At 40.5% G+C, this 24463-nt stretch overlaps 1 protein-coding gene across 1 annotated transcript in view; it reads left to right on the top strand.

Moving 5' to 3' along the window:
- The window catches only part of LOC128693294 (ligand of Numb protein X 2), a 172883-nt gene extending 151319 nt beyond the window's left edge, over nucleotides 1-21564 (top strand). Inside the window, exon 6 of the mRNA XM_053782898.2 lies at nucleotides 21014-21564. Coding sequence (XP_053638873.2) covers nucleotides 21014-21496 — 483 coding nt within the window. The 3' untranslated portion in view covers nucleotides 21497-21564. The remainder of the gene's footprint in view (nucleotides 1-21013) is intronic.
- The last annotated feature ends 2899 nt before the right edge of the window (nucleotides 21565-24463 follow it).

The following is a 24463-nucleotide window of genomic DNA, read 5'->3' as shown; positions in this document are numbered from 1 at the left end:
TGGAAATTAGGAGAAGGTGTGGAGTTAATAAAAGCATTAGTCAGAGGGCAGAAGAGGGGTTGTTGAGGTGGTTTGGTCATTTAGAGAGAATGGATCAAAGTAGAATGACATGGAAAGCATATAAATCTATAGGGGAAGGAAAGAGGGGTAGGGGTCGTCCTCGAAAGGGTTGGAAAGAGGGGGTAAAGGAGGTTTTGTGGGTGAGGGGCTTGGACTTCCAGCAAGCGTGCATGAGCATGTTAGATAGGAGTGAATGGAGACGAATGATACTTGGGACCTGACGATCTGTTGGAGTGTGAGCAGGGTAATATTTAGTGAAGGGATTCAGGGAAACCGGTTATTTTCATATAGTCGGACTTGAGTCCTGGAAATGGGAAGTACAATGCCTGCACTTTAAAGGAGGGGTTTGGGATATTGGCAGTTTGGAGGGATATGTTGTGTATCTCTATACGTATATGCTTCTAAACTGTTGTATTCTGAGCACCTCTGCAAAAGCAGTGATAATGTGTGAGTGTGGTGAAAGTGTTGAATGATGATGAAAGTATTTTCTTTTTGGGGATTTTCTTTCTTTTTTTTTGGGTCACCCTGCCTCGGTGGGAGACGGCCGACTTGTTGAAAAAAAAAAAAAAAAAAAAAGTAGAATATTGGAATGGAAGCTTACATAATTGAAACTGTAATAAAACTGTAATGCAATACAAGGTATAATATAGCACAACTCATCGAATGAAACTCAACGTTGGGATTACACAACAGAAGTGATAAAAAAAAAAATTTGATCGATCGATCTGTATTCATGTGATCTACGGATTCTGAGGAAGGAATATATACAAAGAAAGAAGTGTTTAACAGAAAGGCAGATTCGGTGCACTCAAATCTAGACTGTTAACTCTCAGAATTCGGAGAGAACGTGAACACAAAAAAAAAATTCTTGAATACTGATAAGTTGATTCTGTAATTATTCATCTATACAGGTTATTTACATTTAACCCCAACTCTGCTAGGGTGAGATTGATATATGCAGAATGAGTGTCATCTCTGGGAGGATCAAACTCTGTTGCACTGGCTAACTCATGCTGTATTTGAGGCAAATCTGAATTGGAAGTAACAAATGATACTTGAGGATTTCTCAATACCTGTCGTGTACGTAGGGAATAACGACATTCAGGTTGATCGTCTGACTGAGTATCAGAGGTAGAGAGTACAGGATCAGGAGGATTGTCAGAGTCTGTCACATTAGTCTGGGTTGGAACATCATTATCATCACATACTAACTTCATATGATCTAAATGCGATTCTTTATACTGACCAGTACTAATTTCTCTAACCTTATACTTATTACCAGTGATATGTTCAACTACTCGATAAGGACCAACAAACTTTTGATCAAGCTTAGGCATTGCAGACGTTTTGTTAAAGTTAGTCAGCATAACTCTCGAACCTACTTTGATTTTGGATGGCTTTGCTCGAGTGTTTGCGACTCTTGTAAATTCTGCTGTTGATTTATGAAGTGTTTCACGGATTCTTCTAAAAACACTTTGAGCTAAGCTGGTACGAGTTGCTATGAAATCATCAGGGTTGTAATTTGGTTTCAGATTAGAATATAGCAACTCATAAGGCAAACGTTTATCTACACCATACAATGCATAATGTGGAGTGTCACCTATAGAAACATTGTAAGCAGAATTTATAGCACACTGCACATCAGGTATAGCTTCATCCCAAGTTTCACTGTTGGGATTGATAGTGGCTCTCAAGACATCAAGTACTTTCTTATTGGTACGTTCCGCTAACCCATTGCTGGCAGGATGATGAGGAACAATGGTGGATTTAGAGATCTTGTACAAGGTACACAAATTATCAAGAATCTCATTACAGAATTCACCACCATTATCTGTTACTAGGGACTTAGGGGTGGTATGCCTGCAGATAATGCGTCCTTTAAACGCTTTAGCTACTGTCTCGGCAGTCTTATCTGCAATAGGAACTAACTCACAATATCTGGTGAAATGGTCTACCATAACACATGTATGTTTGTTGCCCTGGAGGGAACATTGGAAATTAGTTAACAAATCTAGCGCAACTCTTTCCCACGGTTCGCTAGTAGTTGGATACACTTGGATTGGATTAGGACCATTAGCATTACCTTTATGTTGCATGCAGACACTACATTTCTTAACATACTCAGAAATATCAGTTGCTATACGAGGCCAAAAGTATTTCAATCTGGCTTGTTTTACTGAACGATCCATACCAGGGTGCGCAACACCTGGTACATCGTGAACTAGCTGTAAGGCTACATTCACTAGTGACTGTGGAATTACTAACTGGTATACTCTTCTGCTAGGAGTACCCAACTCGGCTGTTCGATACAGTAATTCTTGGTTCATGACAAAGTCACTGATGGATGCTGGTGGCTTCACAGTCAGAATAAGATCTTCCTGGAGCAGGAATCGAATCACACCAGACCACATGGGATCTGTTCGTTGAGCATTCTTTACATCCTCAGCACTAAATGGAGGGTCTGCAGTTACTATACTAACATGTCGCAATAAGGCATCTGCGACTACATTTGACTTACCAGGTAAGTGTTCAAAGGTGGGATTGAACTCTTGGATAGTCAAGATCCATCTGGCTAACCTTCCAGTTGGTTGTTTGTTCTGGAATAAAGGTATCAGTGGAGCATGGTCTGTCAAGACATGAACAGAGTACTGATAAATAATGTCTCGGAAGTGCTTTAAAGACCATACTATTGCTAAAGCTTCTTGCTCAGTTACTGTATAATTACGTTCAGCCTTCGTAAGGACTCGGCTAGCAAATGCAACTGCGTTGTACTTGCCATCAGTCTTCTGAGCTAGTACGGCACCTATGCCAATAGAACTAGCATCAGTTGTCAGATAGAAGGGCTTAGAAAAATCTGGAAATTTCAAAATTGGAACAGATGTTAGCTTTTCTTTTAGAGTTTGGAATGCTCTTTCTTGACGGAAGGTCCAAACAAAAGGAGCATCTTTCTTAAGCAACTCGGTTAGAGGAGCAGCTATAGAAGAAAAATTGGCAATGAAAGATCTATAAAAACCTGCTAAGCCCACAAAGAATCTTATGGCATCAGCAGTTTTGGGAGTTGGAAAATTTAGTACTGCAGTTACTTTACTTTGGTCAGTTGTAACCCCTCTAGGAGTGACTACATGACCAAGAAACTTAATTTCTGATCTGAAAAATTGACATTTAGACAGTTTGATCTTTAAATTGGCTTCTTCAAGCTTACCAAGTACTACATCAAGTCTTTTCAAGTGTGTATCCACGTCTTTAGACATGACAATTATGTCATCTAAGTACATCATAAGTGCATTACCTATGAGACCTCTAAAGATATTAGTCATGAGCCTTGAGAACGTGATAGGGGAGGATCGTAATCCAAATGCCATACGGAGGAAGTGATAATGACCTGTAGGAGTGGAGAATGCAGTTAGCTCTTGGCTGTCCTCGTGAAGAGTGACTTGCCAAAACCCTTGCAACAAATCCAGGGTTGAAAAGACTTTGTTATCTCCAATGTTACGTAAAAGATCACCCAGTACAGGGAGTGGGAAGCGATCTGGAATAGTTTTCACATTTAACTTCCTAAAGTCAATCACTGGGCGCCAAGTACCATCCTTCTTAGGTACTAGGATCAAGGGCGCATTCCAAGGTGAATTGCTAGGTGCAATAACTCCATCATCAAGCATTTGATTGATCAATTCTTCTGCGACAGCAACTTGTGAATGAGGCATTCTGTACGCAGGTATATAGATAGGTCTAGTACCAGGTTCAAGTGGAATACGATGGGACAATAAGTTTGTTATACCCATCTTCTCACCTGGTAAGGCAATGGCTTTACGACGTTTGTTCAACAGAGTCAACAAACGCTTGACTTCATCTGGGAAGTCAGTGGGAGCTATGTCTTCCTCCTCAACCGGTGGAACAGATTGATCCAGTGAAGTGAATGAGGTCTCCCCGGTAGAAATAGCACCGACCCACTGGTCAGGTGACAACTCATCCTCTACCTGAACAGGGTAAGGATAGTGAACAAGGTCAACAAGATTGGTATTTGCTCTGAGACGAACACTGTGACCAGAAGTGTTAGCTAGGAAGAAATGGATCTTACTATCTCTTACAACATGTAAGGATGGTTCAACAAATAGACCTTTTACTTTGCAGGAATCACTGTCAACTAGGACGTTATCACCATCTGGAACACTAGGAACAACAACAGACACTCTAGTGAGGGCACTAGCCGCAACAGAAACGTCTTTCTGCAGACGGCATGTGACATCAACAAGAGATGGCATTACTAGTTGCAAGTAATCGTTTTCCAACAAGGCGTCCCCTGTGGAGAAACTACTACTTGAACTAGCAGACATTGCAGGGATAGGCTCAGCACTCAGGGTAGTCAGAGTGTCCACGGACACTTGAGGTAACTGGACACTATCTTGCAAGTCTGAAGTTGCAGGAACACAGACAGGAGTGACAGGATCATCAGTGCCTGACCGCTTGGGTACGCTACTGGAAAATGCACTGGCCTGTAAGGACTCAATTCGAATGTCGTACTCTGCGGCAGTATGGCAGATCTCGGATCCAAGCTGGTAACCCCAAAATGGTACGATCAAGTCATCAATTTGGGCATGCCATCGATAAGGGTCGAGCACAATGCGTAAGTCTCGCATGGAAGCAAATCCCAGTAGAAGGTCACCAGGGAAAGTAATCTGGTCGACAACAAGGAAGGAAGCAGTGAAGTCTCTACCTTGGATAGAGAAAGTGAGGGAAGTCCGACCTCGGACACGCAGGTGAGAACCAGCTACTCCACTAAGGGAGGACACATGAGTCGGTTCTATGAGAAGGACATGTCGTAACTGCTTATCCCTAAACAAACTAGACCTGATAATATTGACTTGCACACCAGAGTCCATGAACAAATGAACGGGCGCATTATGAACAGATGCTTGCACTATAGGGCCTGTGGTTGCATTGGAAGTTATGTGCAAACAAAAAGGTGGATTGTCATCAGAAAAGATTTGTTCCACTTCATCCCCAAAATCATCTACATCAGAGACGTGTGAAGCAACATCATTAGCAGGATTGTCATTCTCGAGACTGCTTAAGGCTTCAAAGGAATTGTGAACGGGGATGGTGTACTCATTATCACCTACTGTCACCATGGGACGGTTTGACTGGGGCGCTCAAATTTCCCCGAATTGGAAGAATGAGCCTGGTTCTGGTTATTTTGAGAACCACGATGTCTGTTTCCTCTACGGGTTCTGCAGTTGGAACGGCCACGGAAAGACCTAGAGTACTGAAGGTTGTAGAGAGCATTGCACTCAGATGTGTCATGTCCATGTATTCTATGATAAGTACAGTAGGGAAGATCTGACTGGTACTCATCATCAGTACGATGCCTCTTAGGGTAACTATCAGGACAATTAATTGCAATATGGCCACGGAAACCACAGTTGTAACAAGTCCGCTGACTATGGTTACTGAATGTACTATGAATACTACGAGGTTTATAATGACTCTGTACACTGGTCCTTGGTGATTGCTGAGATGGTTGACGACCACGATTTGTCGCTGTGGCACAAACAAGAGGTGGTGCAGACTGAGGCATAGGTGTGAAATTACTTTTGATACATGGGAAAGTACCCTGGGGGCACAAGGAACGTACATGATTTAGGGCTGTAAGGGGTTCCATCGTCACAGTTGGGGGATTAGCCTCATAAGCACACACGGAAGCAGGCGGCATTAGTTCTTTAATTGCTCCAAAAGCTGCTATTTTAGCAAACGACGCTGTGGATGGTTTATCCTCGTCAGGGACAAAAGCTGAGGACTGGACAGCATTGATAAATGATGATATAAGTTTGTCTAATCTAACAGCAAATGCACTCAACGATTCATTAGTCATGGGTGTAGCATTCACGAGTTCCCGAAGAACGGCATATGGATCAGCTGTTTTTACTGGTACAAGGAAAGAACGAATCAGTTCCTCATATTGTGACCACTTAGTAAGATTCCTGAAGTCTCGCATATCAAGGAGATCAACAACGTGAACAGCAGCAGGGGACCGATGAAGAGCTTCTTTCACAAGTCTGATAAGACTTTCCTCTGAAGGAGGACCGTTAACTAGAGCATTAACACGAGAACGAATGGCAGTAAACCATGCTTCAAGACTATGTACATGACCATTGAATAAAAGTAACGCATCAAGGGAATCACGAGTAAAACTGTAGTGTCTCAGTGTCTGGGTCGGTCTGTCAGTCAATAAGGAACTATGAGGACTGATGACAGGAGCAGCAGTAGCCTGAGAGGTCTGAGTGTCGCCATTCACTAAAGTATCACTTGAAGGTATGTGAGGCATAATGGCAAAGAAGTTGCACGAGAACAAATAAGGCAAAAATAATGAACAATAAAAATGATACAAAATGCTAAAATTAAAATAAAAGAGATGCAACTAATTCTGCAGAATAAAAAAAAAATGTCTAAGATACACTGCAAGAGGAAGGACAACTCAATGTAAAGGACTGCTGGACAAGATAAAAAATAGTACATTGAAATTTACAAGTAAAAATATTACTGGAGACTGAATTAAATGCAAAATGAGCTGTCTGTACTCTTGCTAATAAAGAAATTAACTAATAAAACTGTAAATAAATGTAAAAAGTATAAAATAAAATCACGAAATTGTATGCAAAGAGAGATAACTGGGAAATTTAAATATTTTCTAAGAATGCATAAACAAAATTAAAATATAATACAAAGACAATATCAGGAAAAATAATAAAATGAAAAACAAGACTCAAACAATAATGAACTGAGAATAATAATGCATAAAAATAACAATAAAAAAAAATAATTCACTGCAGAACAAGTGCAACAAAATAAGGTGCAGAAATAATCAATGCAGTAATAAAAGTTACACTGGGAAAATGTAGGTTAAATAATAAAATAAAAATATGAAGAAAAACTGATTGAACACTTTAACTCTTAATTGTAAATTAGACAAAACAATTTACTCAGAGTAAAGAAAACACTTTATGTTAAAAAAGAAATTGAAATTACACTAAGAGTGAATTCGTTCAAAGAAATATGAAAAATATGAATAAAAAATTAAACAAGAAACAAAACTGGAAGTGTAACACTTACAAGTGGCGGGGCACACAACACTTACAAGTGGCGGGGCACACAACACTTACAAGTGGCGAGGCACACACAATATATTCACTTATTTATTTTTTTTAGTATATTCTTACAACAAAATCTTGCTGTGACTGATACGACAAAAATTGCTGGCAAAAATAATGGTACACAAGTCTGCGAAAAGATTAGGGAATGAGACACTGCTGGCATACGAAAAAAAGGTACACATAGAAATAAATGGATAATTTGGTATACGACAAATACTGGAGAATACAATGCTGAAAGAACACAAGATAAATAAAAAATGATAAAAAAAAATTGAATTACTTCACACGGAGTGACTGACTGGTATACTACAGAATAATACTTACTACAGACAGAGAGTAGCATAAAAAAAAACACAGATAAAAAAATATGAGATGAGCAATAACGCTGAAAAATATTGCAAAAATAATGAGTCAAAGAAACACTGAGTCTACACTGAAAACACAAAGCTTAGAGTACACAAGAAATTCACTATAAATGTCTCACACACGCAAATGTCTTTAAATGCAAGAAAAATGTCTCTAAACAGAAAATTATCACTGAAGTCTGGAGTAGTAGACGGAGTGACTAGTGATGAGGGTAAGACGTCCTGTGCGGAAGAAATGCGCTTTCTAGGTGAACTCACATAACTGGCTTTATCGCTGGCGCCAGCTACAATATCTTGACCAATTATGTGAGCCAAAGCAGTACTAGGACCCGGTACAAGGGTGGAAAAAAACCACAGGTAGATGAGTGAAGAGTGGGTGAGTGGGTGAAGGGAGCGTGACTCACTTGCTCACTGGCGTGCACTGCCACTCACTACTCACGAACGTGGCTTGTAAGCCACTCTATGCCACAGGGATGGTGAAGACCACTCTTAGCATCCAACTGGCATCCAACTGGGAGCACAAAGCGATATATGAAACAATACTTCAGAGGAACTTGCATGGCTTACTTCTCTCTCTCAGCTGGGTTAGAAGCTGGGTTGGCTGACTGGCTTAACCCACGAGAATGGCTGACTGGAAGATGTGTAACGATGCACACAGCATGAAGGAGCAGGTGGATGACAGGAGACAGGCTGGATGGTAGGCTATAACGAAGGGATTATTTGGTGTTCTGGTAGCGGGGAGTAAATGATACGTCTTCGGAGGCTTCTTACTTTATTGTTAAGTCGTGGCGGGTACACAGGCTTGTGTGTTTGTGCCCATGGCCTAGGCAGGGCCATCCCACGAGAGAGAGCTGGGAGTACTTGTGTCTTCCTGCTAGGCCGCTGTGTGAGTGAGAGCGAGGCAAGGGCAGACAGGCTGGAGTGCCTACCGAGAGGCCTGTCTACAGAGGGCAGCATCTGAGTGGCGCGAAATATGAACTAAGCTGGCAGACAGCATGGGCTGTCTGTGCAGACAGTACAGGCTGTCTACATATGCTCGGCCACCTACCGCGCGTCGTCCCGACGCGACAATACTGGTGGTAAAAGAAACTCGGTCTCTCTCTCGTAGGAACAGGGCACAGAACACAAAATAAAAACATATATATATACATATGAACATGGAAAAAAAACTTCCTACAGGGAGGGAAGAAAAAAACATGTGGGGTGTGCTAAACATCGTGGTCAAAGGCAGTGAGCATCGAAGTGCATCACTGCACGCCTTCCTGCGTCTGGACAGATACTGCAACACAGGAGACATTGCTGCAGCTGAGCTGTGACGTAACAGGGTACGGTCTCCTCTGGAACGGTGAAGCAGACATCGTAGGAGTCGCTGCAGGTTTCACTCAACCTGGGGAACGACATGCTGGTGCCCTCGAGTGAGGCGTCGACAAAACTCGGCAACTGGGCAGGACTTCTGGCAAGCGACTCAGGAGGACACTTCTCGACTGGTACTGTTGCTGGGCTGTCACTGCCGGCGAGTGTGGAGCGAGTTGTGGAGCGAGTCGTGGCAGAGACGACTGGGCGAAACATCTGGGAGTCACAACATCATACACCAGACTGCAGTGAGAGAGCTAGCAGTCCAAGTGACATCATCTTTGTGCAGGCTGCTCACTGAAGCTTGTGACATGAGGCTGACACAGCGCCTGCCGACAGAGCTAACTGCGGCTTGGTGAGTATCATTCTCTCAGCAGTTAAGTTATAGCAGAGGTTAGTCTAAGCGTCCCCAGACTTGTTTCTCTACATATAACTGCATTCTGAAGGTCTGGAGGTGAAGTGAAACAAATCTCGATGGGAATCGTTGCAGGTACGATTCTGCAGAACATCACGAGCGACGAGCATAAAAGCTTTCTCTACAAGAGGGCTCGGTCACTCGGGGCTGTCTGATAGCTGTCAAACACACTGGTCACACGGGTGACTTAACACAGTGGTGCTACTCAGATCTGGCTCAGACCTCACTGGACACACGGAAACTTTAAACACACCCGCGGTACATACGGTACACTAACATGTGAGAACACTGACTGAAAGGAATTAATTAACACGACATATATCTTCTCTCAGTCTTCTCGACAATACTAAAACATCATGTGACGTCGCGAGGTGACGTCAGCAGCACTGTGACGTCAGCAGACATCTCGAGGTGACGTCAGGCAGACATCGTGACGTCATGAAGTCGGGCAGCATCGTGGGTGATGTCAATGTGATGCGGGCAGCAGACCACAGCATGAGGCCTGGGACATCTGGTGACTCACGTGGCTGGTAGATCTATGTGACATCGCCCACACCCAATGTGGCGTCGTGATCTACGTGGCATGCTGGTCTACGTAGCTTCGAGTGGCCTCGGGCACTTGGATAAACAGTTCTGGCAATGAATTCACACGGAAAACAGCAGAAAACACAGCAGAGGGAGTGGGCAGTGGTGAGCGTATGGTAGACGGGTGAGCGTGAGTAGGGCGAGCATGGGCAAGGTGAGGAACAGCCACTCCCCCTCCTCCTCCCCCACCCACAAATACGTGGAGAAGCTCACACTGGACGCAGAAATCATCACAAAACTCACCTCTGTCTTGCTGAAACAGCTGTGCTGAGCTGAACAACAACAGCAGCAACATACAAGTGACGCTGAACACGTGACTTGAGAAACAGCGTGGGACGCTGTAGCGTGGGGTCACTTACAATTCTCGGAGAATTTCGGCAAATTTCGGCTGGATCCTGCTTGTACCTGTGTCTGGATGCTCAAACGTGCAGACACGACATCAGGATAACTTGTTGAGAGACGGATGCTTCTTGTATGGGATGATGAAGTGAAGATGACTTCATACCTCTTCCTTCCTCTCTACGGGCAAACAACTGATGCGACCACCGCTTTCCACCATTTATAACTAAGGGATTATATGGTGTTCTGGTAGCGGGGAGTAACTGATACGTCTTCGGAGGCTTCTTACTTTATTGTTAAGTCGTGGTGGGTACACGGGCTTGTGTGTTTGTGCCCATGGCCCGGGCAGGGCCATCCCACGAGAGAGAGCTGGGAGTACTTGTGTCTTCCTGCTAGGCCGCTGTGTGAGTGAGAGCGAGGCAAGGGCAGACAGGCTGGCGTGCCTACCGAGAGGCCTGTCTACAGAGGGCAGCATCTGAGTGGCGCGAAATATGAACTAAGCTGGCAGACAGCATGGGCTGTCTGTGCAGACAGTACAGGCTGTCTACAAGGCTGAGGCAGGCTGACTAGCATTCACTTCCACAGTCTGGCTTATTGACTGGCTTAATTGCAAAATCCGGGTCAACCCCTCGGAGATTGAAGCAATTAGCACACGAACTAAGCCAGGAAGCTTGAAAAGCGGCTGCAACTGGCTTGCAGGCTGGAGTACACAGGGGTGGAGGTGAGTGAGGGTAAGCGGCTAGCTGGAGGTGGCACGGTTCACCTCTGACCTGCCGGCAACCCACAAACAGTCTTCTAACATCTGAAATACCCTTAAATCCATGCCCACACCGCTGTCACCATTTGTCAAGTGGGTTTTCGATAAAACGTGGATGGGGTAAGAATACTCACGTAGGCTGGTAGTACGTATAATATAACGGAAAGTATGGGAAGCGCCAACAGCCGACCTGCCTCTCTCTGCTCCCTATCTTCGACTGACTCTCAAGTGCCTATGGGTGAGGGGTGTTTGAAATCCTGCTATGGTCAGCAGCAATATGAATAATCAGTCAGTGATTCACGCAGACGGTTGGTAGTGAGTCATCTACTAGTACACTGGTTACTGGTAACTGGTTACTAGGAACTGGTACTACTACTGAGAACAGGACCTTAAATTCCAATATTAACCTTGGCCTAAAATGCTTTCTTGATAGCTATGACAGGACCCACAGGCATAACACCAGACACAAACATCTCTATGACATTCCCCGTGTCCAACTAAACCTTTACAAAAATTCAATGTATGTCAAAGGCCCTAAAATCTGGAACACCCTACCTGAAAACTCTGGAACTGCAGACACATTCATCACCTTCAAAACTACCGTTAGAAAACATCTTATCTCCCTGATACACCCCGTCAACTAACTACATGAAAACCACCTGGTGGTTCACAATTACACTCACTCACTCACTCACCCATTTGACTATAAACACAGAAATACGAATCTTAATCTTAAAATAATGAATCCTAACTAGTCATAAGTTTGCCTGTGATACTCCAATATAGAAACTATGTATTGTGCCAAAACAAAAGCATTCACATTGCTAAACTCACAAACTATAATTTAGTCACTTAGCCATAAGTGACACCTAGCCATGCTAGGTGTCCTAGTGGCCCCCTCTGTAATTAGTGTTTTATAACATGTAAACCACACAATATCCAAAATCTGTAAACCCCACATTGTAATCCTTATAGAGAATAAACTTGATTGATTGATTAATTGAAATAAACTGTTCTGTATAACAGATTTTCTTTTCTGGAGGTGGGAAGTACAGTACAATGATTGCACTCTGATAAATTGGTATTAATGTAATAGTCTGAATGATCATCTGAATTGTGATGCCCACACACTTCTGGAAAGACAGCTGTTGAATGAGTAATGGTGGATATGTTTTCTTCCATTGGTCATCTCACTTTCGTAACAAATGGATGCCTTAGGGAGAAACGTTCATCACAACAATATGGTAAAAGACCTAAAATGCAGTTCTCTGCATGCCATAACATAATTACAATAGACCGCCCTTTAACATAGTAGTTACGTTCCTGAAAACGCCGTGTTAGTTAAAACCATGTTAGACAAACTGAAGAACTTATGGGAAAAATAGGGTTACATTCCTGGGTGCCCCCAAAAAGCCAAACAACTTTTTTTAAACATCCAGATCTTACAAAAATAGAAGTGAATATGTAATTGTAGTTCATTGTCATAATGTATAATGTTGTTTTTACTGCTTAAGATTACAAATGCAACAGAAATAATAGTATTTCTTACCTTAAATTGTGGGTGCTGGTGTTTGTGGATGATTGTGGAGAGTGTAGAGTTATGCTGTGGCCCTACTGGGCTGAGGTGGATGGCAGAGGTTCTGGTACTGAAGTCGATGGTTGTACTGGAGTATGCATAAATTCTGTAATGGATTTCTGCTCTATTTTACCCAGCAGTACAATTTACTACTGATGGTAAGGCATCAGCTGCTCTAGACACCATTTCAGGGTCCTCTTCAGTGAAAAAGTCTCACTTGTCAGTCAGTAAATCAGTCACATCAGTCAGTCAGTTAGTCAAGTAAGTCAGTAAATCAGTCAAGTCAGTTAGTCAGTAAATCAGTCACATCAGTCAGTCAGTTAGTCAAGTCAAGTCAGTAAGTAAGTCATCATACAAACTCATATTTTCCTCATTCTTTTTGTGCACAAAGTGATGCTTCATTACAGCCACAGGCTATCTCTTGTCTAATATCTCTGTTTTCTTTGTTAATCTAAGACTTAAATGCTTATATCTTTTCTTGCCACTTTCAGCAACACTGGTATGCCTACTGGGTGCCATGATTGCTTGGCAGATACAAGATATGGTAATTAAAAGATCTAAGCTCGATCCACAAACAAAAATAAACACAGCTAGCTCTTAGCAGAGAATGGTCCTACACACATATGAACCAAAGGCTGGGACAAGTGTGGTGGGGGTGATGAGGGGTTGTGGAGGGTGGTGGAGGTGGCAGAGGGTGGTGGAGGGTGGCAGGAGGATGGCGGTAGGTCTCCCCCATTGACTCAGTGGTCTAACCCACAGCCAGAAGTATCCAGCCGGTGATGCTCCAAATTTTTTCCCCTCCCGCAAACTGAACCGTGTTAAGTTAATTTTACAAAGTGTCATACAAAAATATGCTGCAATTCTTCAATAGTGCTATAACCAAAATGTGCCAAACAAAACCGTGTTAAATGACGGTCTACTGTATCATAAGTACATAAGAATAAACACTGCAGTAGGCCTATTAGCTTATGCTAGGCAGGTCCAACTCACACTTACTCATATACCCCTCCAACTTTTATTTAAAGCTATCCAAAGTTTTTGCCCTGACAGATGAATTAGGCATAATGGCTCCGTCAAATGTCCCCCACACTCCCCTGATATCATGTCTGTAGACGTTTTTCTCATGTAGGATTGTAAAGGATTATGTTTTCCACATACCAATAACTGATATTAACCCTCTCAGGGTCCAGAGGCCAAATTTCAAAGTGTGCACCAGTGTCCAAGAATTTTCAAAAAATTATTTTGTTACTTTTTCTTATGAAATGGTAGAGAATCTTTTTCTGACGGTAATAAAACAAAAAATATGAAATTTGATGGAAAACTGACGAAATTATGCTCTCGTGAATTTTGATGTGTCAGCGATATTTACTCATCGGCTGTTTTGCTGACTTTGACTCCCATTTTAGGCCAATTACATTGTTCCAGTTGACCAAATTCTTAGCTATTTTACTAGTATTACTTCTACTCTATCGATTGAGCACAAGAATTCACCAAGTCAACTGTTTCAACTACAAAATAGTGATCGGAAATTGGTAATTTGGCCAATTTAATGCAAAGTTCAAAATAGGGTCCAGAATAAACAATGCAGGCATTCCTGGCACTAAACTAACACTTCCTCTGTTCATTAGTTATGTTTTCAGGCTTTCCTAATGAATTCCATTTTGATTTTTTATTCACATAATGAATTTTTATTCAAACCAAAAAATAGAAGATTTACTGTTATGCAATATTGTAATAATTGTATAAATAATATCATCACATTTGTGAACGTATATTAGACCCACAAGCAGGCGTGTATTAGACGTGTGAGGTCATTTGTTTACTCTTGAACATCGGCAAAAATTTAACAATTCTGCTACTTTGAGCTCAGATTCAAGCTATTTTTAGCACTAAAACCAATCAAAATCATCTCTATTTCTGTAATATATCTTCCATTCTATCAAATGAGACCAAGAAATCGCAAATACAACTATAAAAAACATACGAAAAGACACTGCAAATTCTCTGTTTTAATCAAAAATTATGGTCTCGGTTTTTTCTCATTATACACTATGTGTTGCAGGATTTGTTTTATGTGGTGCACACATACCATACAGATGTATTCTCTCATATTTAGGCCAAAATTTACCGCTCACAGCTTATCAGAGTGAGCTGAGCTCATGATGTAGATCTACGGTTTGGACCCTCAACATAAAGCCGTAGATCTACGGCATGGACCCTCAAAGGGTTAAAGAACTTTGTGCTAGAATAAATGACATTGAAAAAGCCACACTGAATATATTGGCCTGTATGTGGAATGAATGGGATTATTATTATTATATTTAGGAGGAGAGCACTAAACTCATAGGAGTCATACAGCACCTGGGTAAGGGAGACATTCAGGTTCAATCAAAGGAGAACAGGTCCAAAGGAATGAACTGGATTAGATGTATTACAGTTCATTATGAGTGCAAATGGTGAGTTTGCATAGATTAGACAATAGGGAAGTTGCATAAAAACTAATAGTTCAGCTATCATATGCATTAAGCTTCATTTTCATATCTGTTACTGATTTATTAAAAAAAAATCAGAAAAGGACTCTGTGGACACTAAGTATTAATGCTAACATTTTCATTACTGACAGCAATTAATGTGTAGTAAAACAAGATAATCTTGATTTAAGAATATTAAAGTAGAGCCCTAGAGAAGGCCTCCTGTCCTATTGGTGTCTTAAGAAACAGTTTTTGATACATGCTAAAGTTTTTTTACACACTAACTTGGCTATTATTAGTCAAGCAATTAGTGGCTTGAAATGAAAAACAAGAATGTGCAGAAAGATAGCAGTACATATATCACTGTAAACACATTTTTTTTCTTACCACATATGGATATTTTGCTTAATCCATCTATGATATTTTTTCAAAATTATATAATAAACACGCTACGTAACATATAAACACATAAATTAACATAAATATGAGATGTTTTTCCAGTCGGCTTGACGAAGTGAACAAAAACCATTCGTGTCCAGGCTGGTATCAACAACAACATCTGGTTTATTTACAAAACTTATGAACATGGGGGTTACATACCTACCACACTTTGATACCTACCTGCCTTACTATTCACCTTGCACCCTATATTAGGACCATTAAGACTACAAATATTTTAAGGTAAGTAATGAGCATACTGTATATGCATTTTATCGCTCTAGGGTACTTTAAATGCCTAGTATATAATGTAATGTTCACTCGAGAAACAAAGCCAGACTGATTCATGATGCCTGCAAGGAAGGGGGGGCAGGTGGACAAGTTTGGTACGTGGTTCGTAACACGGGGCATGTTCAATACTCCTGACAAAATTGGTGCAATAAAAGCAATTGAAACTCGAAGCATTTGATAGTCGTTGCATTTGAAACTCGGGTTTCCACTGTATTATGTCACTGATGTCGACTAGGCCTGTATACACTGTACATGTACTTGTAGAAATAAAGATACAGAGGTACCTTGACTTACAAGTGCCCCAATTTATGAGTTTTCCAAGTTATGAGCCGTCGCTCGGTCGATTTTTTGCTTTAAGCTGCGAGCCAAAATCCGAGTTACGAGCGAGCTTCAGATACGCCACAACTCACAGGAGATACCGAGGAAATATCAAAAACCTCAATAATAACCAATGTGTAACATTCTTTCAATTTTGATACCACTGGTAATGTCATCCTACCAGAGTGTTCTATAATGTATGCCCTAAGTAAAGAGAAACAATTCTGGAACATGCGTAATACGTACATGTTCCACAGGCCGGCTGGTTGGTTGGTTGATTTGTTTTGGCTGTCTCTATCTCCTTCTGTCTGTGTCTCTATCTCTGTCTATCTGTGTCCATCTCTGTCTCTGTCTCTATCTGTCTCTATCTCACAGGTACACATAAATAGTTATACATAGTGTAAATTACCTATAATAACCCAAAAAATCCAGACAACGTACTATACTATGCTTGTAGATATAAGGCATAATAAGCATGACTGGCAAGTAATACACATTTTCACTTGTTCAGGAATCAGACATGACGACTCTGCATCGTGTGTAATACCTGTTGGTTCATGAGCGACTCTCTCTCTGAGACAGAGAGACAAGTAGAGAGACAGGAAGACAGGAAGACAGAAACACAGGCAGACAGAAAGACAGATAAGCAGAGACAGAGATAAACATAGACAGAGCTAGACAGACAGATAGACAAATAGACAGATGGAAACAGACAGACAGACATGTTTATGTGTAACAGTGAAAAATAAAGCCAAGGCAGTGCATAATCATCAAATGTCACTCCATTGCTGTACAGTCAGCAGCGGAGTGACACTCATCTTGCACCGTGCTTCAAGGAGTTTCATGTATACTCCAGCATTTCTAAAACATTGCTGGGACTTGGCAAAAAAGGCAAAAATCATTTATAAATAAATTTTTCTTATTTAAAAACCCATAACAAAAAAATGGGGTGGTAGTTGGGGGCTGGAATGGATTAACCCCTTAAGGGTCCATGCCGTATGGCTTTACGTTGAGGGTCCAAACCGTAGATCTACGTCATGAGCTCAGCTCACTCTGATAAGCTGTGAGCAGTAAATTTTGGCCCTGATATGAGAGAATACATCTATGTGGTATGTGTGCACCACATAAAACAAATCCTTCAGCACATAGTGCATAATGAGAGAGAAAGACTGAGACTAATTTTTTATTAAAACAGCGACTTTGCAGTGTTTTTTCGTATGTTTTTTATAGTGGTATTTTCAATTTCTTGGTCTAGTTTGATAGAATGGAAGACATATTACAGAAATATAGATGATTTTGATTGGTTTTAGTACTGGAAATGGCTTGAAATTGAGCTCAAAGTAGCAGAAATGTTAAATTTTTGCCGATGTTCAAGAGTAAACAAATGACCTCACACATCTAATACACGCCTGCTGGTGGGTCTAATATACATTCGCAAATATGCTGATATTATTTATACAATCATTACAGTATTGCATTACAGTAAATCTTCAATTTTTTGGTTTGAATAAAAATTCATTATGTGAATAAAAAATCAAAATAGAATTCATTAGCAAAGCCTGAAAACATAACTAATGAACAGAGGAAATGTTAGTTTAGTGCTAGGAATGCCTGCATTGTTTATTCTGGACCCTGTTTTGAAATTGGAGTATTTTGAACTTTGCATTAAATTGGTCAAATTACCAATTTCCGATCACTTTATTTTGTAGTTGAAACAGTTGACTTGGCGAATTCTTGTGCTCAATCAATAGAATAGAAGTAATACTAGTGAAATAGCTAAGAATTTGGTCGACTGGAATAATGTAATTGGTCTAAAATATCGTAAATATCGCTGACACATCAAAATTCGTGAGAGCATAATTTTGTCAATTTTCCATCAAATTTCGTACTTTTTGTTTTATTACCTTCAGAAAAAGATTCTCTACCATTTCATAAGAAAAAATAACAAAATTATTTTTTGAAAATTCTTGGACACTGGTGCACACTTTGAAATTTGGCCTCTAGACCCTGAAAGGGTTAATAGCATTTCAATTAATTTCAATGAGGAAAATTTATTTGATATATGAGCAAATTGAGTTACGAGCTCAGTCACGGAACGAATTAAACTCATAAGTCAAGGTACCACTGAATTATTATTATCCCCACAAATCCCACAGAATGTAGGCACCATACAATAGTACCTCGGTACTTGAACTTAATTTGTTCCAGAAGGCTGTTCGAGTGCCAATCTGTTCGAGTACTGAACGAATTTTTCCCAACCAATTTTCTTTTTGGTTGGCTGTTATCACTAATCTTCTTAGGCCCCATAGTGACTTATTTATACCAATAATATAAAAAGCACCAAAAAATTTGAAGAAACACGAAATAGTTTAATGAAAAGTTCTGGCAAATTGTGTTAGTTTGGTTGAGTGCTGAGCAAATGGTCGACTACTAAGTGATTCTTTTACCGAACAAAGCGCTTGAATACTGAATTGTTCAAGTAGGAAGCTGTTTGAGTACTGAGGTTCCACTGTACTTTCCACCTACGGAACTCAAGTATACAAAAGTAGATGGAAAAACAAACACACATAAATACTGTTCTGGAGTGCAGCAATCACTATGAAAACAATTTCCACATTAGTTGGATTATATACTGTAGCTGACAACCAAGTGATAAAGGACTCCCCATTTTATTATCTCCATGGGAGTACTTCCATGGGTAACTAGAGCCAGCTGGTTTTACTCACTGTCTGGGAAATTTCACAAAATAATATTTTCTCATTGTATTAAAAAAGTCAAAATTAAGGTTGGCCTTAATTGAAATGATAAACCAATACACCACAATTCAATGTGTAGCCAGTGGGTGAATGCAAGTCATTTAACATACAATTAAAAACATCAGGGTAAAAGATACAAAAAGTGCTATAAGTTGTAAACCATAGCACAGTATGTAAACCATAGCACAGTATGTAAACCATAGCACAGTATGTAAACCAATAGCACAGTATACATATGCAGTAAGTATAAGTCAAAGGTTACTAAGATTTGTTTCAAGTTTTGCAAAGCTACCATGCTTTGTTTTATTTACATATCTTAAGACATGAATTAACATGAATTATAATTTAGATCATGTTAGGTATAGTGCAGGTATATGCAAAACTGTACTTTGTCTTAATGCTATATTACTGAATTATTTTTTTTTTTATTAACACAATGGCCGATTCCCACCAAGGCAGGGTGGCCCGAAAAAGAAAAACTTTCACCATCATTCACTCCATCACTGTCTTGCCAGAAGGGTGCTTTACACTACAGTTTTTAAACTGCAACATTAACACCCCTCCTTCAGAGTGCAGGCACTGTACTTCCCATCTCCAGGACTCAAGTCCGGCCTGCCAGTTTCCCTGAATCCCTTCATAAATGTTACTTTGATCACACTCCAACAGCACGTCAAGTATTAAAAACCATTTGTCTCCATTCACTCCTATCAAACACGCTCACGCATGCCTGCTGGAAGTCCAAGCCCCTCGCACACAAAACCTCCTTTACCCCCTCCCTCCAACCTTTCCTAGGCCGACCCCTACCCCGCCTTCCTTCCACTACAGACTGATACACTCTTGAAGTCACTCTATTTCGCTCCATTCTCTCAACATGTCCAAACCACCTCAACAACCCTTCCTCAGCCCTCTGGACAACAGTTTTGGTAATCCCGCACCTCCTCCTAACTTCCAAACTACGAATTCTATGCATTATATTCACACCACACATTGCCCTCAGACATGACATCTCCACTGCCTCCAGCCTTCTCCTCGCTGCAACATTCATTACCCATGCTTCACACCCATATAAGAGCATTGGTAAAACTATACTCTCATACATTCCCCTCTTTGCCTCCAAGGACAAAGTTCTTTGTCTCCACAGACTCCTAAGTGCACCACTCACCCTTTTCCCCTCATCAATTCTATGATTCACCTCATCTTTCATAGACCCATCCGCTGACACGTCCACTCCCAAATATCTGAATACATTCACCTCCTCCATACTCTCTCCCTCCAATCTGATATCCAATCTTTCATCACCTAATCTTTTTGTTATCCTCATAACCTTACTCTTTCCTGTATTCACTTTTAATTTTCTTCTTTTGCACACCCTACCAAATTCATCCACCAATCTCTGCAACTTCTCTTCAGAATCTCCCAAGAGCACAGTGTCATCAGTAAAGAGCAACTGTGACAACTCCCACTTTGTGTGTGATTCTTTATCTTTTAACTCCACACCTCTTGCCAAGACCCTCGCATTTACTTCTCTTACAACCCCATCTATAAATATATTAAACAACCACGGTGACATCACACATCCTTGTCTAAGGCCTACTTTTACTGGGAAATAATTTCCCTCTTTCCTACATACTCTAACTTGAGCCTCACTATCCTCGTAAAAACTCTTCACTGCTTTCAGTAACCTACCTCCTACACCATACACCTGCAACATCTGCCACATTGCCCCCCTATCCACCCTGTCATACGCCTTTTCTAAATCCATAAATGCCACAAAGACCTCTTTAGCCTTATCTAAATACTGTTCACTTATATGTTTCACTGTAAACACCTGGTCCACACACCCCCCTACCTTTCCTAAAGCCTCCTTGTTCATCTGCTATCCTATTCTCCGTCTTACTCTTAATTCTTTCAATAACAACTCTACCAAACACTTTACCAGGTATACTCAACAGACTTCTCCCCCTATAATTTTTGCACTCTCTTTTGTTCCCTTTGCCTTTATACAAAGGAACTATGCATGCTCTCTGCCAATCCCTAGGTACCTTACCCTTTTCCATACATTTATTAAATAATAGCACCCACCACTCCAAAACTATATTACTGAATTATATTATGTATTAATATACATTTTTTCTTAACAGAAGGGTGATGTGTTGCTGTCAGTAGATGGACAGTCACTGCTTGGATTAACCCATGGGCAAGCAGTAGCACTACTAAAGGCTACAGCAGAGCTGATAGCTGTCACACTTTCTCTGCTAGATGGTCCAGAGACTTCTGTGGGCCCTGCCAATTTTGTACCATCATGGCTGTATTGGCAGAAGTTGCCACGCTCTTTACACATCTCCAAGAGCGTTGTGCTGCACAGGGCTCCTGGGGCTTCCCTTGGTTTCAGCATAGTTGGTGGCTCTGATCCCCAGCGTGGTGCTGAACCTATACATGTTCTTTTTGTAGTACAGTCATCTCCTGCAGCCCTCGAGGGAAAGCTGCGATGTGGAGACCGACTACTCTCAGTAGATGGTCATTCACTGGAGCTAGTTCGTCATGCCTCTGCTGTCAGCCTTCTTAAACAGGCAGGACAAAGAGTTAACCTTGAAGTGGTTTCCTGGCTTGGTACAGAACTGTGACCTATATTATTTATATTTCTCAAAAAAAAAAAAAAAAAGATCCTCCTTTCAACATAAATATCAAACAATTAATCATTACTGAATAGCAAAACAGTCAAAATTTGCTTCTTCCATTACTCACAAGAAACATAGAATTTGAAAAAACTTGAGATATGGAAACCAACACTTTTAAGCATGTACAGATAATTTAAATGGAGGAACATTTATAATGATACTTATACAATGTATCTGTACTCTGTTTTTGCTGTATGAATATCAGAGTTAAAAATATTAATCATATACTTAAAAAGTAAGCTTTATTTTTCATAAGTACTTTTATATGAAGCACAAAAATCATGTGATTTTCAAATACTGCCAGATAAACAATAATTCACAATATTATTGATAAATACTTGACAGACATTTCGTTAGAGTGTGAAGTATAATTACAGAACTGTAATAATCACACTTTAAGAAAATATTATTTACACATAAAATATGCCATGACAGGTAATATACACGTTCAATGATGTACAGTTTGGAGCTGTTTCCATAGTGATAATTATAATTTAATCTTTTATTTTCTACTTTAACACCTATATTATGGTAATTAATTGTGAATAAATGATGTTTTTGCAATATATACAAAAGTAATGTAATAACAAATGGTAAATTGCACAATCAAATCAAGCCAAAGTTAATGCATAATAAAATGTGTCAAATCATAAACTGTTATCAATGAGACCCAAATCAGGTCCAGTCTCACTTATGGAGCATCTAGATAAATGATTCTAATCTTTTTGCATTATAGTAACATCATCCATTTATACAGTAGATGTACTTGAATACGATTATTGAATTTAGCAACAAACAAAATTCTGAGTCTACGTGCTAAAGGATCCAAAAGAATGCAGGAAGATAATGCACTGGCCATGCTAGACCAAATATATTGAGGACGAAACTCAAAAGTTCCCATAAGAACTAGTGATCCCTGTATAATGATATCAGAGTACTGTATATAGTGAAGGTGGAGTTGACAAAATGGGAGAGGAAAGGAGAAGAGACAGTTGGCATAGCAAAGAGGGAACCAAAGAGGGCTGTAATCAGTGGTATGTATATGCTATGACATACCATAATAAGCTACTTTACCCAGAGGTGCTGGGAAGTAAGAGGTTACCTATTGCCTGTAGGACATGTAATTTGAAAAGGTACATACCATTAAAGGGAGCAAGGGGCTAGTAACCCCTTCTCCTGTATATACTACTAAATTTAAAAGGAGAAACTTTCGTTTTTCCTTTTAGGCCACCCTGCCTTTGTGGGACATGGTCGGTTTGTTGAAAGAAGACATACCATTAAAGGCCGACCATAGTTAGGACACCTGCAAAGAAGGAATGGGCACAATTAAGATTTGTATTTTCACATATTGCTCTGTGCTCATGGCTCAATTCAAGCAGAAGGGAAGATATCAAAGCTGGGAATTCCTCTAGGTACTCGAAATGAACTGTCTAGGGCAAAGAAAGATACAACACCTGTTAATATACATCTGGAAGATATATTGGATAGCCAGGTCCCATCCCTACATACTGCTATACCATTAAAACTTACTGGAGTGAGAGATATGGAAGTGTAAAATACATGCAATGAAAATAAGGGACACCATTAGCACAATGAGAGAACACCTTGTTAACACTCATGATGCAAGACTTTTGATATCTTCTACCAGCAGATATCAGAAATATTGCCTGAACAAATGAAGAAGTCTTCAAGAGAAAACCGGATCATTACCTTTGCCAAGCACCATTTCAACCACCCTGTGATGGCTGTGGGGACAAGCAGAACAATAAAAGTGAATGTCTAATTGAACAAGTACTCAACAAGGAAGTTTGGTCAAAGGCCAGACTGGTAGCATAGACAAGCCCTTGAAATCAATCACAAGTATATCACAGGCTCCAGGAATTGCTGGGAAGAATGTAATCCAATGATAGGTCACTATTCAAGTGCCTAGAGGGAGGATCCTCCACATGCACAAGGAAGAAAAAGCAAAATAAAACGAAGGCTTCAGCTCAAAGAAAGTGACTGGATTTGGTGTTAACAGCACCGAGTGACTACTGTGTGTCAGGAAAGCCATGGCACAGGAGGCATTGGAAGGGACCATATGAAATGCAGAGCAGACCTGGCTATCCTCTGGGGTCCGGAAAACAAGAAATTAATGTTGATGATGGAATACCTCTTAAGCCAGGACTTTCCAAGTCAGGAATGTGGATTGCAAGTGGCAGAGCAAAGGAATGAGGATGCAAGGGATGTGCAGCTGAGGAAAGCAGGAAGAGATAACAGAACTTGTACTTCCTGCCACTTGATGGTATTACATTTGTCATTAAAACCATCTGGTTCAAAAACAGAGACAAATCAGAACTTTGTAAGCAGTCTTACTAGTAAAGAAGATAATGTCTGGAGCATCCTGGCATTCCACCAAAGAATGGAAGAAATTGGGTAAAGTTCCCACTCATGACTCATATGACAACAATTGGTGTATCAGATTACTGAGATTACTGAGACATCTGGGTAAATGCGAGGGAAGATTGGTGTTCTTCAAAAGGACAAGATCTCATTGAGGAAGATGAGGACAGCCATGGTATTATAGTTGGGTGTGGGTTGTGCAATTCTCAAAAAAAAAAAAAAAAAAAAAAAAAAAAAAAAATCCAAGATTGAATTTCACATCTCCAGCATACAATCATTATATAAATTTCCTAAGTTCCTTCCACTTCACTGGGAAAAAGAGATGATGAGGATGGCAAAGACCCATTACCTGAGAGGATATGTTGAGGGCAACACCCCAGCGTGTAGAAGCAGCTTCCATCATGAAGGGATTTGAAGAAGGAAAAAAATCACAGTAACAAAACACCAAATTAGTAGCCACCACTTGATGCATTTCTGCAATATCTGCAAGAGAAAGTGTTAGAGGCATGTTCCTGTGGCGCGTTATGGAGG

Source organism: Cherax quadricarinatus, chromosome 28 (assembly GCF_038502225.1).
Source record: "Cherax quadricarinatus isolate ZL_2023a chromosome 28, ASM3850222v1, whole genome shotgun sequence".
In the NCBI taxonomy this organism is placed as follows: Eukaryota; Metazoa; Arthropoda; class Malacostraca; order Decapoda; family Parastacidae; genus Cherax; species Cherax quadricarinatus.
The sequence above is the reverse complement of the archived record's forward strand: the minus strand, read 5'-3'. Positions and strand labels throughout refer to the sequence as shown.